This window comes from Schistocerca nitens, chromosome 1, assembly GCF_023898315.1.
Source record: "Schistocerca nitens isolate TAMUIC-IGC-003100 chromosome 1, iqSchNite1.1, whole genome shotgun sequence".
NCBI lineage: Eukaryota > Metazoa > Arthropoda > Insecta > Orthoptera > Acrididae > Schistocerca > Schistocerca nitens.
In genome coordinates, this window is record NC_064614.1 from 431,831,886 (window position 1) to 431,844,019 (window position 12,134).

The window sequence follows — 12,134 nt, forward strand, 5'->3', positions numbered from 1 at the left end:
ATCACAATATAATTTACAATCTGCTGATGACAATGGTATATTTGGACCATACGGAAACATTTTATTTTAACGAATATTTATATTTTATGATACCTGCACATCATGTGCATGTCAAAATACAACACTGCTAAAATTTGTTTGTTTTATCGTTGATGCAGTTTACTTCAAACCCCTAGTCCTCCTGTTTACAGCTAACATTTTACTTTATGTAAAAATGTAATATTTCAAAAGTTATTTGTATTTGAAATTTTCACGTTCCAGAATGTTCCAATCTTAAAATGTAATTATCTCTCTAATCTAGCATTCAGTTTTGTAAACTGAATTTTCTTTTTTTAAATTTATATTTTCCTTAAAATAACATGTTAGTTTATTAATTATCCCAACTAGAAAACTTCACTTTCTATCCACCCAGATAGCCATGCACGTTAAAGCGCCACTTTTGAGCCAGGGAGATACGCTGAATCCACCCAGCAGACTAACAACAAGGATCACTGTGCCAGCCAGCCTGGATGTGGTTTTTAGGAAGTTTCCCCCATCCTAATAGTTGAATAGGGGGCTGATACCCAAGTCCTGCCTCAGTTACATTCATAAACATTTAGAGCACTTTTGCCCACTTTCACATGAACCACACTGGAGACAGCTGGGGTACATATATTCCATTCCAGGGAGTAAATGGGGTGGCAACAAGGGCATCCAGGAATCCCTTAAACTAACCATGCCAAATTCATTAACAAGCATGCTGAACTGTGTCAATGTGGGTCAAAGGCACAAAAAGAAAGAGAAGAAGAAGAAGAAGAAGAAGAAGAAGAAAATTTCAGTTTCTAGAAAATTCATGGTGAACTCTGGGAATCCCTGTGCACATGGAAACTTCCTTCACCTAACCGTACAGCTTTTGGTTAAATTTATTGCATTGCTTACTGAATCTCTGCCTATTTCATTTTTTCTATATTTTATGTTAACATACTGAAGAGCAGATGGTTTGATCACATAACTAATGAGGAGGTATTGAACAGAATTGGGGACAAGAGGAGTTTGTGGCACAACTTGACTAGAAGAAGGGATCGGTTGGTAGGACATATTCTGAGGCATCAAGGGATCACCAACTTAGTATTGAAGGGCAGCGTGAAGGGTAAAAATCGTAGAGGGAGACCAAGAGATGAATACACTAAACAGATTCAGAAGGATGTAGGTTGCAGTAGGTACTGGGAGATGAAGAAGCTTTCACAGGGTAGAGTAGCATGGAGGACTGCATCAAACCAGTCTCTGGACTGAAGACCACAACACCACCAACAACAACAACAACAACAACATGTTAACATCCAAAAAGCAATAGCTATGTATTTTACTGTTTCTTAATTTCTGTAATACAAGTACAAGCATCTATAAACTGTCATCTCATACATAGCCTCATGGAGTCATGATTGAATAGTTAAAGTGCAGGTGAACCTCATAGATAGAGGCTCTAAGGTGGAGCTAACCTAAAATATATATTAAAATAAATTTCTCAATAAAGTATTACAGAATTTAAATTATCAGAATGCAGCATTTTGTATATTTCTCAAACGGATTTAAATAATGCTGGTCAGCATTTTTGAAACTGTTAAATGTGATATCAAGCATTGTTTATTGAACAGACAGAAGCTTAAATCGCTGCTTAGCTCTATGTAGCAGAGGTCTCGGGGCATGACTTCCTCAGAGTACAGCTCTTATGGACGTCCCGAAGGCCTTGTGTTTCAGCCCAAGGGTGCCCTACCAACGTGCACACAATTTTCACATTTCACTGCTTACATCAAAAGGGGATGAACAGAGTTGCTCAAACTTTGCTATTGTATTCCTGTCTCTGTAATATCTCTATTACGATCTGACACATCGTTAATTGACATTTAGTATTATTGTTTTGATAGTGTTTCAGACAGTTTTTTTTTTCTGCCATTGGCTATTCTATCCACCACCGGAATGAGTTTTCAATTGTTTCCCCAGAGTGCACTGTAGTACAGTGACATAAGTAATGAGTGTTTCACTAATCATTAGAGGAAAAGTACATGAAATACACCCCATGCACAAAATATGTCCTGGTACTTTAGTTTCCTTGATTGCTGACTGTGGGTAATGTGCATTATTAGCAAGTTTCTTTTTGTGAGTGTATTGCGCATGAGTTTAGCAAGTTATACCTTCTAGCTAATAACAACAGCATACCAAAAGCTCAAAACCTGCACAATATGAATTCAGCATGCAATTTATCATGTAAAATTTTGGAACATGTGATTAGGATAAACGTGGAGGAACTTGGTGTGCCCACACCCAATGTAAACATGAATCAAGAACAAAAATAGTGTAAATCCAGGCAAGGGTTTGCATACAATTTTAACAGAGCAATGTACAATGCAGCTGAGTGGTTGTAGTCTAGATCACTTAAAATGCATATTTCTTTAATACACAAGTATAAATACAACAAACATGGGGTGTAAATTAAATACCAAAACATCTGAAGTTTGGAAATAACAAAAACATTAAGTATGCAGCAAAGCTAACATACACTACACTTAAGATCTTTCCAAAACACATCTTTTAGTATGAGTTGTTATTGTAAACTCTTAAAAAATGTGACATTGGTGGATAAATAAGCTACCTACAGATTTTATCTTAGAGATAGCTTCTGATGTTATTTAGTAATTGATTGTAAATACAGCATGTAAACATTTGACCCCCTCCACCCCCAGCCCCCCTCCCTCCTCTCCTGAAATCTTGGTTGTGGTGAAAGACTGATCTGTAGCGTAGCCTGACATTTAGGTTAGTTCTATCGATAAATGTCACAGCCTTCCCACAACCTGTGCCTGGTAAAGTGCATAGTTACTTTGGGCCATTGACTCTCAGCTCACAAACCAAAATCATAATTGTATGTCAATTTTGAGTCAGTGTATAATCATTACCGAGTGCACAATCTATGTACAAGTCATTAGCTTTCAATCAGCCTGTAATGTAACAGACACAGATAAACATAGAATTTTATTAGGTACTACACAGAGTGTCCTATCGGGATTGCAATTGATTTTCGTAATTGTAAGCTTGCACAGAAATATATAGGTGTTCATTTTTTCCGTGCACTGTTCAAGACTGAGAATTATTGTGAAGGTGGTTCGATGAACTCTCTGCCAGGCACTTAAGTGTAATTTGCAGAGTATGTATGTAGATGTAGATGTTGACTATAAAATTTCAATATTATCATGCTAGTCCTGGCTTTGGTTGATAAAAAGACATAAATAGTTCAGTATTTGCAACCGACAAATCAAGAGTTCACTTCAGTTCACTGTACATCTTCCCTGAGTTCACTTGTGCACACAAGGCAGCATTATTCACACTGTTTGGAAAAAGTGCAAAATGTTCATCAGACTTCAGTTAATTTCTATTTTTATTTATTTATTTTACCCTCAATCTTCCTTTCTATTACCAACTCTAGAAGAATATATTTGGTGTTCCATAAACTATGTCCTAGGTATGCAGTTTTTGTTTTAAACGTTAATATTTCTTGTTGTTTGTGTATGCATCTCAATACCTCTGCATTCGTTATTCTTACTGCCCACAACACTTTACGCATTCTGTGATGAATCCACATTCTTTGCTTCTGGCATGTTTAATGTCCATCCTTCAGAACTGTGTAGAAATACAAATGAGATGTAGTATGTGACAAATTCAGCTCTAGGAGCTAGGTCTGTGCTAATCAGAATTTTCTTGAATTTTAATATAGCATTATTGGCATTCTCTATGCAACATTTTATCTCCATATCTGAACTGCAATTCTCACACAGCCTTGTTCCCAGTTACTTAAACTTGCCTACAGTTTGTATTAAGGAGACACTGAATAATAGATTTGCATTTGTAGAGTAGTCAGGCTGTCATGTGGCACTCATAAAATGTGTTTTTTTGTGTTGATATTCGGACCTATATCACTGCTTTCATCTCCTGCTATAATGTCAAGTTGCTGTAGATCATCTAAACTACCAGCAATCAATACTGTGTCATCAAGACAGTGTGCAACATTGTTGATGAACACACATCAACCTTTATGCCTTTTTCTGTATCATCAAGTGCTTGCTGAAAGATACTGTCTGAGAACAAATTCAGTAACAAAGGTGACAGGACGCATCCTTGTCGGATTCTTCCACTCATATTAACCAAGTCAGTGACGTCATTATCAGTGGGAGTTAAAGAGTACAAAAAGTTAATTTTTGCAGTGGTGTACATTATTTTATAATTGCTCATTACATTCAATAATCAAAAGAGGAAGATTAAAGAAGGGTTTCGAAAAAACGGAAGCATACGAACCAGGTCAGTATGTTACAGAGTGTTAGAGCCCTAGCTCTTTCATGCATCTCCCTGCCATATTTCAGCAAGATGATATTCTGTCAGATGAAACAAAATATGTGGAACCCTCCAAAAAATGAGAGACTCTACTACGTCTGGGCCTGTATGTTTGCTTGTACCTTGCCTATTAAACACATTCGGGCTGTGGTAACTTCACAACTTAATCATTACAGTTCTCTAGCAACCACTGTCCATATTTTGTGAACTCTAAAAATGGATAATCCACGATGGAATGTAACAATATTATGAAAGAAAAGTTGCTACTCACCATATAGTGGAGATGCTGAGTTACAGATAGGCACAACAAAAAGACTCACAAATAAGCTATCACCCAAAGAGGCCTTTGTCTAAAATAGACGACAGACACAAACTCATGCAAAAGCAACTCAGACGCACACGACTGCAGTCTCTGGCAGCTGAAGCCACGCTGCTAGCAGCAGCAGCAGCAGCAGTGCATGATGGGAGTGACAACTGGGTGGGGGTACTGAGGAGGCTGTGAGGGGGGGGGGGGGGGATGGATAGGGACAGTAGGGCAAAGGTGGGGGACAGTGAAGTGCTGCTGGGAAGTGCACAGGGATGAGGTGGAGAGAGAGAGTAAGGCAGCTAGGTTAGTCGGGAGGTTAGATAGAGGGCATGCCCACACAGAATGCAGCACAGTGGTTGCAGCTTAGCTTGTAGATCACATGGCCGATTTCACAGGTAGCCCTGCCTTTGGTGGGGTAAGTGATGTTTGTGAGCGGACTGGAGAAGGTGGTGATGGGAGGATGTAGGGGACAGGTCTTGCATCCAGGTCTATTATCTGTTCCATACATCCTCTCACCACCACCTACTTCAGTCCAGTCACAAACATCACCTATCCCATCAAAGGTGATGTTTGTGTGAAACCAGTCATGTGATCTACAAGATAAGCTGCAACCACTGTGCTGCATTCTATGTGGACATGACAACCAACAAACTGATTGTCCACAAGAATGACCACCGACTAACTGTGGCCAAGAAACAAGAGGACCACCCTGTTGCTGAGTACACTGCCCAACATGAGATCCTTCATTTTAATGACTGCTTCACAGCCTGTGCCATATGGATCCTTCCCACCAACACCAGCTTTTCTGAACTGTGCAAGTGGGAACTCTCCCTGCAATATATCCTATGTTCCTGTAACCCTCCTGGGCTCAACCTTCGTTAGTCATTGTCCTCACCCATCCAGCCCCTTCCCTGCTCTCATTTCAGCACTACACAGCCCTCATTCCCCCAACGCACCCAGTTTTTTTACTTCTCTTCGTTTCTCCCCGAACCCCCCTCCAACCTTTCCATCTCACCCCTGCCCTCCGTCTAACCTCCCAACTGCACCTAGCTGCCCTACCCTCTCTCCACCATGTCCCTGCGCGCTCCCCAGCAGCAATTCACTGTCCCTCCCCCTCCCTGCCCCAGCCTCCTCCTTACCCCCACCAAGTTGCCACTCCTATCATACACTGCTGCTGCTGCTCACAGTGTGGCTTCAGCTGCCAGAGACTGCAGTCACGTTTGTGTGAGTTGCGTTTGCGTGAGTGTGTGTCTGTCATCTATTTTCGACATAGGCCTATTTGTGAGTCTTTTTGTTGTGCCTCTCTGTGACTCAGCATCTCTGCTATATGGTGAGTAGCAATTTTTCTTTTCATAATATTGTTTTGCGAACTCTCACAGAAATACCATGGAGGGAGACTATCCTGTAATACATTTAAGGCCAATGCTGACTGAATTCCAGGAAATTTCTTGACCTTAACTGCAGCACATGGGAGCTTAACAAAGCTGGAAGTTATGTCCAGTTCTGTAATTCTAATTGTTAGAGTATTTTCACCTGGTGTAGCAATTTTCACTAACATTACTGTATGTTCAGGGAGATGCATTAAAAACATCTAAAGAAATAATAAATATATCTGTGGAAGATAAGGAAGATAGAGTCATTTAAGTCTCCTGTACCCTTTATGATGCTAAATACAAAAAACTAAGGAATTCAAGTCTAATGTGTTTGAGTAAAGATAGAATAGCGTGAGGAAATCAACTTCGAGGTTCTTTTTTTGTGAAGCAGAGTATCAATGATGGAAGGTGCAGAGAAAGTAAAAAATGTTTGGAAGGAAAATTAAGAGTTTCTTGCATCTCATTTCTGAGACACAGAGTAGTGTTCTCAAAAAGCTGGAGCAACATTCCCAACAGCACCTGAAGAAAGTACTCTACCCAACAATAACCTATTACTCACATCCAGTCATTTTGTCAACCTACTATACCTCCCTTACATTGCAATGCATATTTACTCCATTTCACACATAGCCAGAAAATTTCTTCACCTCTCATTAAAGGAAACTGCTACTGAAAATTCCAAGGTTATCATCAGCCTATCTAGCAAAAACTTGAACTCTGCACAAGTTTTAGTGCTCTCAAAATGCCCTCTCCTTTAGTCCCAAATTCAGATTCGCTACAATGGAGTAATAAAGGAGTTACTTTACTTGTTACTTTCAGAAGAAATATTTCCTTAGCCCCCACCCTATGGACCACATGCTACTAAAAGCATGCACAGAACCTTGCCGCACACAGTTCCAACCTTTCTTCAACCATGATCTGTCACTCTGTGCTCCCAGGCACATGCAAATTTCCAGGAATTCCTCACCACGAACCTCCCTTCACCTTCCTTTCCCAAATCCTTTGCAATCAATCCATAATTACATACATGAAATTAAAAGCTACTCATTATGGCCTTAAAGCCGACTGTGACCTCATCTAGTTTTCACTGGACAATTGTCATGAATCAAAGTACTACTTTTTATTTATTCCCCAAGTTCCACACAACCACTTTCATTTCCAATGTGAGTGGTTAAAATTCTCCAGCAGGAAAACATTCTGCCTTTATTAAAAATAAAATCTGCCTTCATTAAGCAGAATCTTCAACCAATTGTCTGCAGTCTCACTTTCACTTAAGACACCAGTCACTTTCCTCACCCATCTACCTCTACCAATCCCTGTCCCATTAGCATCAAACTCCTTACTTCTTACTGTGGGTGCTAACCCATAATTTTTTCTGCGTTGAAGGCTGAATCCACAAACAAATCTGTGATACTGTGAAATGTGTTCATATAGTTCCATTCTTTGCCGACTTGAGTAAATCCTTCCTTTTGTTAGTGCAAAAATGTGCGCCGGACGGGTGCTTATGGCATCAGAGCAGAAACGGGCTCAGAGTCTACAGAAAGCTGGAGTGTGCCATGGAGCTCCATCCATGGCAAAGTTTCATAATCATGGGACTCAGAAACTAAGGAGATCTATGTATCAAACAGAATCGTTTTTTTGATTCTCAAAAGTAAGAAGGGTCAGTGCATGTTATTAACTGGTTGTAGGCATTTATTACCAATTGGAAGTTAAACCAACATGTAATCGGGATAATGAACTCTGCTTGTGAATCATCTAACAGCACATGTTATTATGTAACAGTAGTCATTTCATGGAAAAAGTCTGGTAGAAAGTGGGGCCCCTCCAAAATGACCAAGAAGACATCTTCAAGAAGGAGAAAACCCTCACACTTTCCACTTACTCAACACAAAAACACATAGTCCAGTTTAGATTCTTTGGTAAAACCTTCACTATATCAACTGATGGCAAGGAATATTTCAGCTCTTTCTTCCAGAACATCAAAATCTTCTCCTAATTATACTTCATCACCACTTCCCATTGCAATGAGTTATCTTCCTAGATGTTGATCTCAACCTCTTAGGTGGCTCCATAAGAACCTCTATTCTTATTTAACATATTAAAGAAGAATAGTATACATACACAAAGGCTGCTATCCACCCCACATTAAAAAGACTGTAACTTATAGCCTTGTGTCTAGTGGATGCGGCATCTGCAGTGGGAAGCAAGAGTTGCCAAATATACCAAATCTTCACAGGCACACAATATCCTGACTAGCGAGGCCACATGTATTTCATATGCATCTTCAACTGTGTCACCAACAAATCTATGGCCACTACGAACAGACACTGACCAATATTCCCCTTATCATCCAATATAACACAAACTTTGAAAAACTAAACCACATGCTTCAGCAAGGCTTTGCCTACATCTCAAGGTGCCCAGAGATGAGGAATATCCTACCCAAAAACCTATCCTTTCAAACCAAAGTTGTATGCCGTCACCCAAACAATAACCTACACCATATTCTAGTCCATCTCTTTGTCGTTCCTGGTCATAACCAGCACGACTTGGATTATTCCCTTGTAGATGACTTAAGACTGGTTCTACACACACACACACACACACACACACACACACACACACACACACACACAAGTGTTCCTATACAGAATTGGCTAGAAGCACACTGCCAGGGTTTCGTATCGGTAGGTGGACTACGGTGGGGTGGGGTATTGTCAGATGATGTGGGTAGAGGGTTAGAGAGGTGGAAGGCAGGAGGAGGGGCTGGAGATGGGTAGCTAGTAGCTCAGAGGGAAGCAGCTGGTTTTCTGGCTGGGTTCTTCCCTCCATTACCAGGTTTTTTGAATTACATAAATGGGAGTTATCCTTGCAACACATCCTTCACTCTCATGACCCAACAGGCCTCAGTCTTCAGTCTCCATTAACCCACTGTCCGCCACCCTTCAACCAACTTTATCCCATTTCCCGGCTTATTCCTTCCTCAAGTTCACCTCTTCATGTCATCATCATCATGTGCCACTGCCCACCAGCTCTGACACCAATGCCTAGCCCATGCACCTGCCACCCCTTTATCCCACATTCCAGCAGGAAAACCAGCTGCCTCTCTCCAAGCTGCTCACGCTCAATCCCTCTTTCTGCACACCCCCCCCCCCCCCCCTCTCTCTCTCTCTCTCTCTCTGTCCCCCCCCTCCCCCCTTATACTCATCCCATTGAACACAACCCCACCCCACCCTAGTTTACCTGCTGAGCTGCAATCCTGGCAGTGTGCTTCTAGCAGATACTGTGTGTGTGTGTGTGTGTGTGTGTGTGTGTGTGTGTATGTGTGTGTGTGTGTATGTGTGTGTACTCTAGCTCAAGAAAGAAACTTGCTAGCTTTCGGAATAAATTATTTCTTTTTCATGTGTACCGTTCAACGACTCAACACTTCCACTTTCTAGTGAGTGGCTTTTTTACTTGTGTAGCTTTTAGATTCTACCAGAATTTTCTTACTACTGGAGACAGAGTCTGTAAGGATATGGCAGTTATGGAATCAGTACCATGATGTCCCTATCGTACCTGAATTTCAAAATTTTTTAGCCTTGATAGGAAGATATAACACAGATTGAGGTTATGCTGCCACGCCTCAAGAGACCCATTACATTAATACAAGTATGCAGCCCTGCTTCCCAAAATTAAAAAAAAGTCCTGTTTAACTGAAATGTCATGGATTTATTTACGTTTATTGTAATCAACTGCCAACCTTCAAGTTCTGTGATGTGTGACCTACTATGTGGCCCATAATGAAGTAAGTTACAACAATCACATTCATATATGTTAGCAAAATATTTTTCATTCTTTCCACATAAATACATAACAATCACATTCGCATTAGCAATTTGTACTGTAATTTTATTTTAAATTAAGTCAGCTAAATTTTTCTTACCTTGACACAAAAAAGATAGAGATGGTCAGATGAGTAACTGACAAGGACATCTTCGCCAGCTGGACTAAAGCAGAGTGACGTAATACGAAATGATCGATTCTCAAGTCCAGGTACCGTGAATGAACAAAGGGGCCTCAATGATGATCCTGTGTCCGTCCAACCTAAAGCATTTCCTATCTGTTACATTGTCATGAAATACATCATAAAAACAGTATTTTAATAATTAGAAATTTAACCAAGTCAATTCTGAAATCAATTCAACAACTTAAATTAGATATACCTGATGCTTTAGTCCCAAGTGTGCGGCGATCAAACATTCGCACTGTGCTATCTGAGCAACCAATTGCCAGCTGGTATGGTGCTACTGGGTTTACAGACAGTGCTGTAACTGCACGCTGGCATGATATAAGAACATCCTGTAATATAAACAGTATTTTTGAAAGAGAAATAAGGAGAAGCATAAAAGACATAAAAGACATAAATTAGAATAAATAGGGTTTTAAACCCAACCCCCTCCCCTCCCCCAAGAATGTAAGACCACAAGTTGAGCAAATTGCAGTGTGATAAAATGAGCTGAATGCAAATACAAACAAACATTTATACAAATCATATCTATTACAGGCAAACAGAGGAATCTTAAAAATAAAACTTACCTCCTTGCATTGAGGTTTATTGCATCGATCCTTCAAGCGTAGATCGAACCACCGAACAGTGCCATCTTCTCCACAACTCAGAAATGAATGAGGATCATTAGGAACAGTGACCACTTCATATGTTGTACCAGAATGGCAATTAAATTGGTTGTAAAATGTCTCTTGTTTCCTAGTGAGATCTGAAAGTTTTAAAGAAAATTGAAAATAAATATTTTTTTCTATTAGTTTCTTGGTGTCTCCCACACCCAAACAAAACAGAAACAAATTAGCTACCGCAAACAAAACCCTGAAATCAATGTGTTTAGTACAAGAAGGCTGTGTTGAGCATATGTTGTGATAATGAGAACTCCAGTCAGAAATAGCAAATAAATTACGAGTACAAGCCATCACTTACCTAACATGTGATGCATAAATGTATTTAAAGATCAGAAGGTAACACTCGCATTTAAGCTTGTATTCTATTTCATCCTGTATGTCATAACATAACAATACTGAAGCTCAAAACCTAGTGTAATTTTCTGATCTTCAAGTACGCTTATGGAACACCCAGCACTCAATTGCCAGTTAGTGACTGCCAATTCTCCTCTCTTTGTTTGTTTGTCGCTTTCATGCAATAAAACTGATATTCAAAAACAAAGTAAAAAATCCAATAAAATTATACTACTCAGTCCTGTATGAAATACAACCAACATGAAGAATTGTAACAGCACGCAATCGGATATCATGGATGTGTAACTAGTCAATCCTGTACGGAATACAAAAAAATGTGAACAGTTGGGACAGCACGCAATAGGACATCAGGGATGTGTGTAATTCAGGCTTGCCAGAAACTATAATATAAATAGGTGTGTCATAACACAAAAGGAATTAACAAATTTGAAGTTGATTTGTGATATGTCAAGTTTTCTCGGTGACATTGTTTACTGGTATGCTTTTGTGTATACAGCTGGACTCCATGCCATGAGTACACATAACAGTACAACTCACAGTGCCTAAAGAAAAGGACTGGTTCGATCTTCAAAATGTTGTTGTGGTCTTCAGTCCTGAGACTGGTTTGATGCAGCTCTCCATGCTACTCTATCCTGTGCAAGCTTCTTCATCTCCCAGTACTTACTGCAGCCTACATCCTTCTGAATCTGCTTAGTGTATTCATCTCTTAGTCTCCCTCTACGATTTTTACCCTCCACACTGCCCTCCAATACTAAATTGGTGATCCCTCGATGTCTCAGAACATGTCCTACCAACCGATCCCTTCTTCTAGTCAAATTATCTTCAAAATACTGTGCATAAAATCAAAACAACTCGACTGTGTGCCAGGAAGTAGACCATTAATTTAGCTACATTGTTTATATAAATACTATTTTTCACTTGTGTAACATTTTACAGGGGCTCCTGGACATTGGAGAGACAATTTTGTGCCATCACTGTGTGAGTAACAAGTGTGTTGTTAATCAAGCATCATACCATGGTCTGGGGCCACTGAGGATGTTGATTTAGAAATCCATTACTAACCAATA

At 39.8% G+C, this 12,134-nt stretch overlaps 1 protein-coding gene across 3 annotated transcripts in view; it reads right to left on the minus strand.

The window, feature by feature from the left end:
* LOC126251001 (DDB1- and CUL4-associated factor 6-like) overlaps positions 1 to 12,134 on the minus strand; it is a 190,042-nt gene that overhangs the window by 130,236 nt on the left and 47,672 nt on the right. For all 3 annotated transcript variants that reach the window (XM_049951605.1, XM_049951604.1, XM_049951603.1), the window contains exons 4-6: positions 10,618 to 10,796; positions 10,245 to 10,380; positions 9,965 to 10,125 (exon numbers count right to left, since the gene is read on the minus strand). In XM_049951605.1, coding sequence (XP_049807562.1) covers positions 9,965 to 10,125; positions 10,245 to 10,380; positions 10,618 to 10,796 — 476 coding nt within the window. The remainder of the gene's footprint in view (positions 1 to 9,964; positions 10,126 to 10,244; positions 10,381 to 10,617; positions 10,797 to 12,134) is intronic.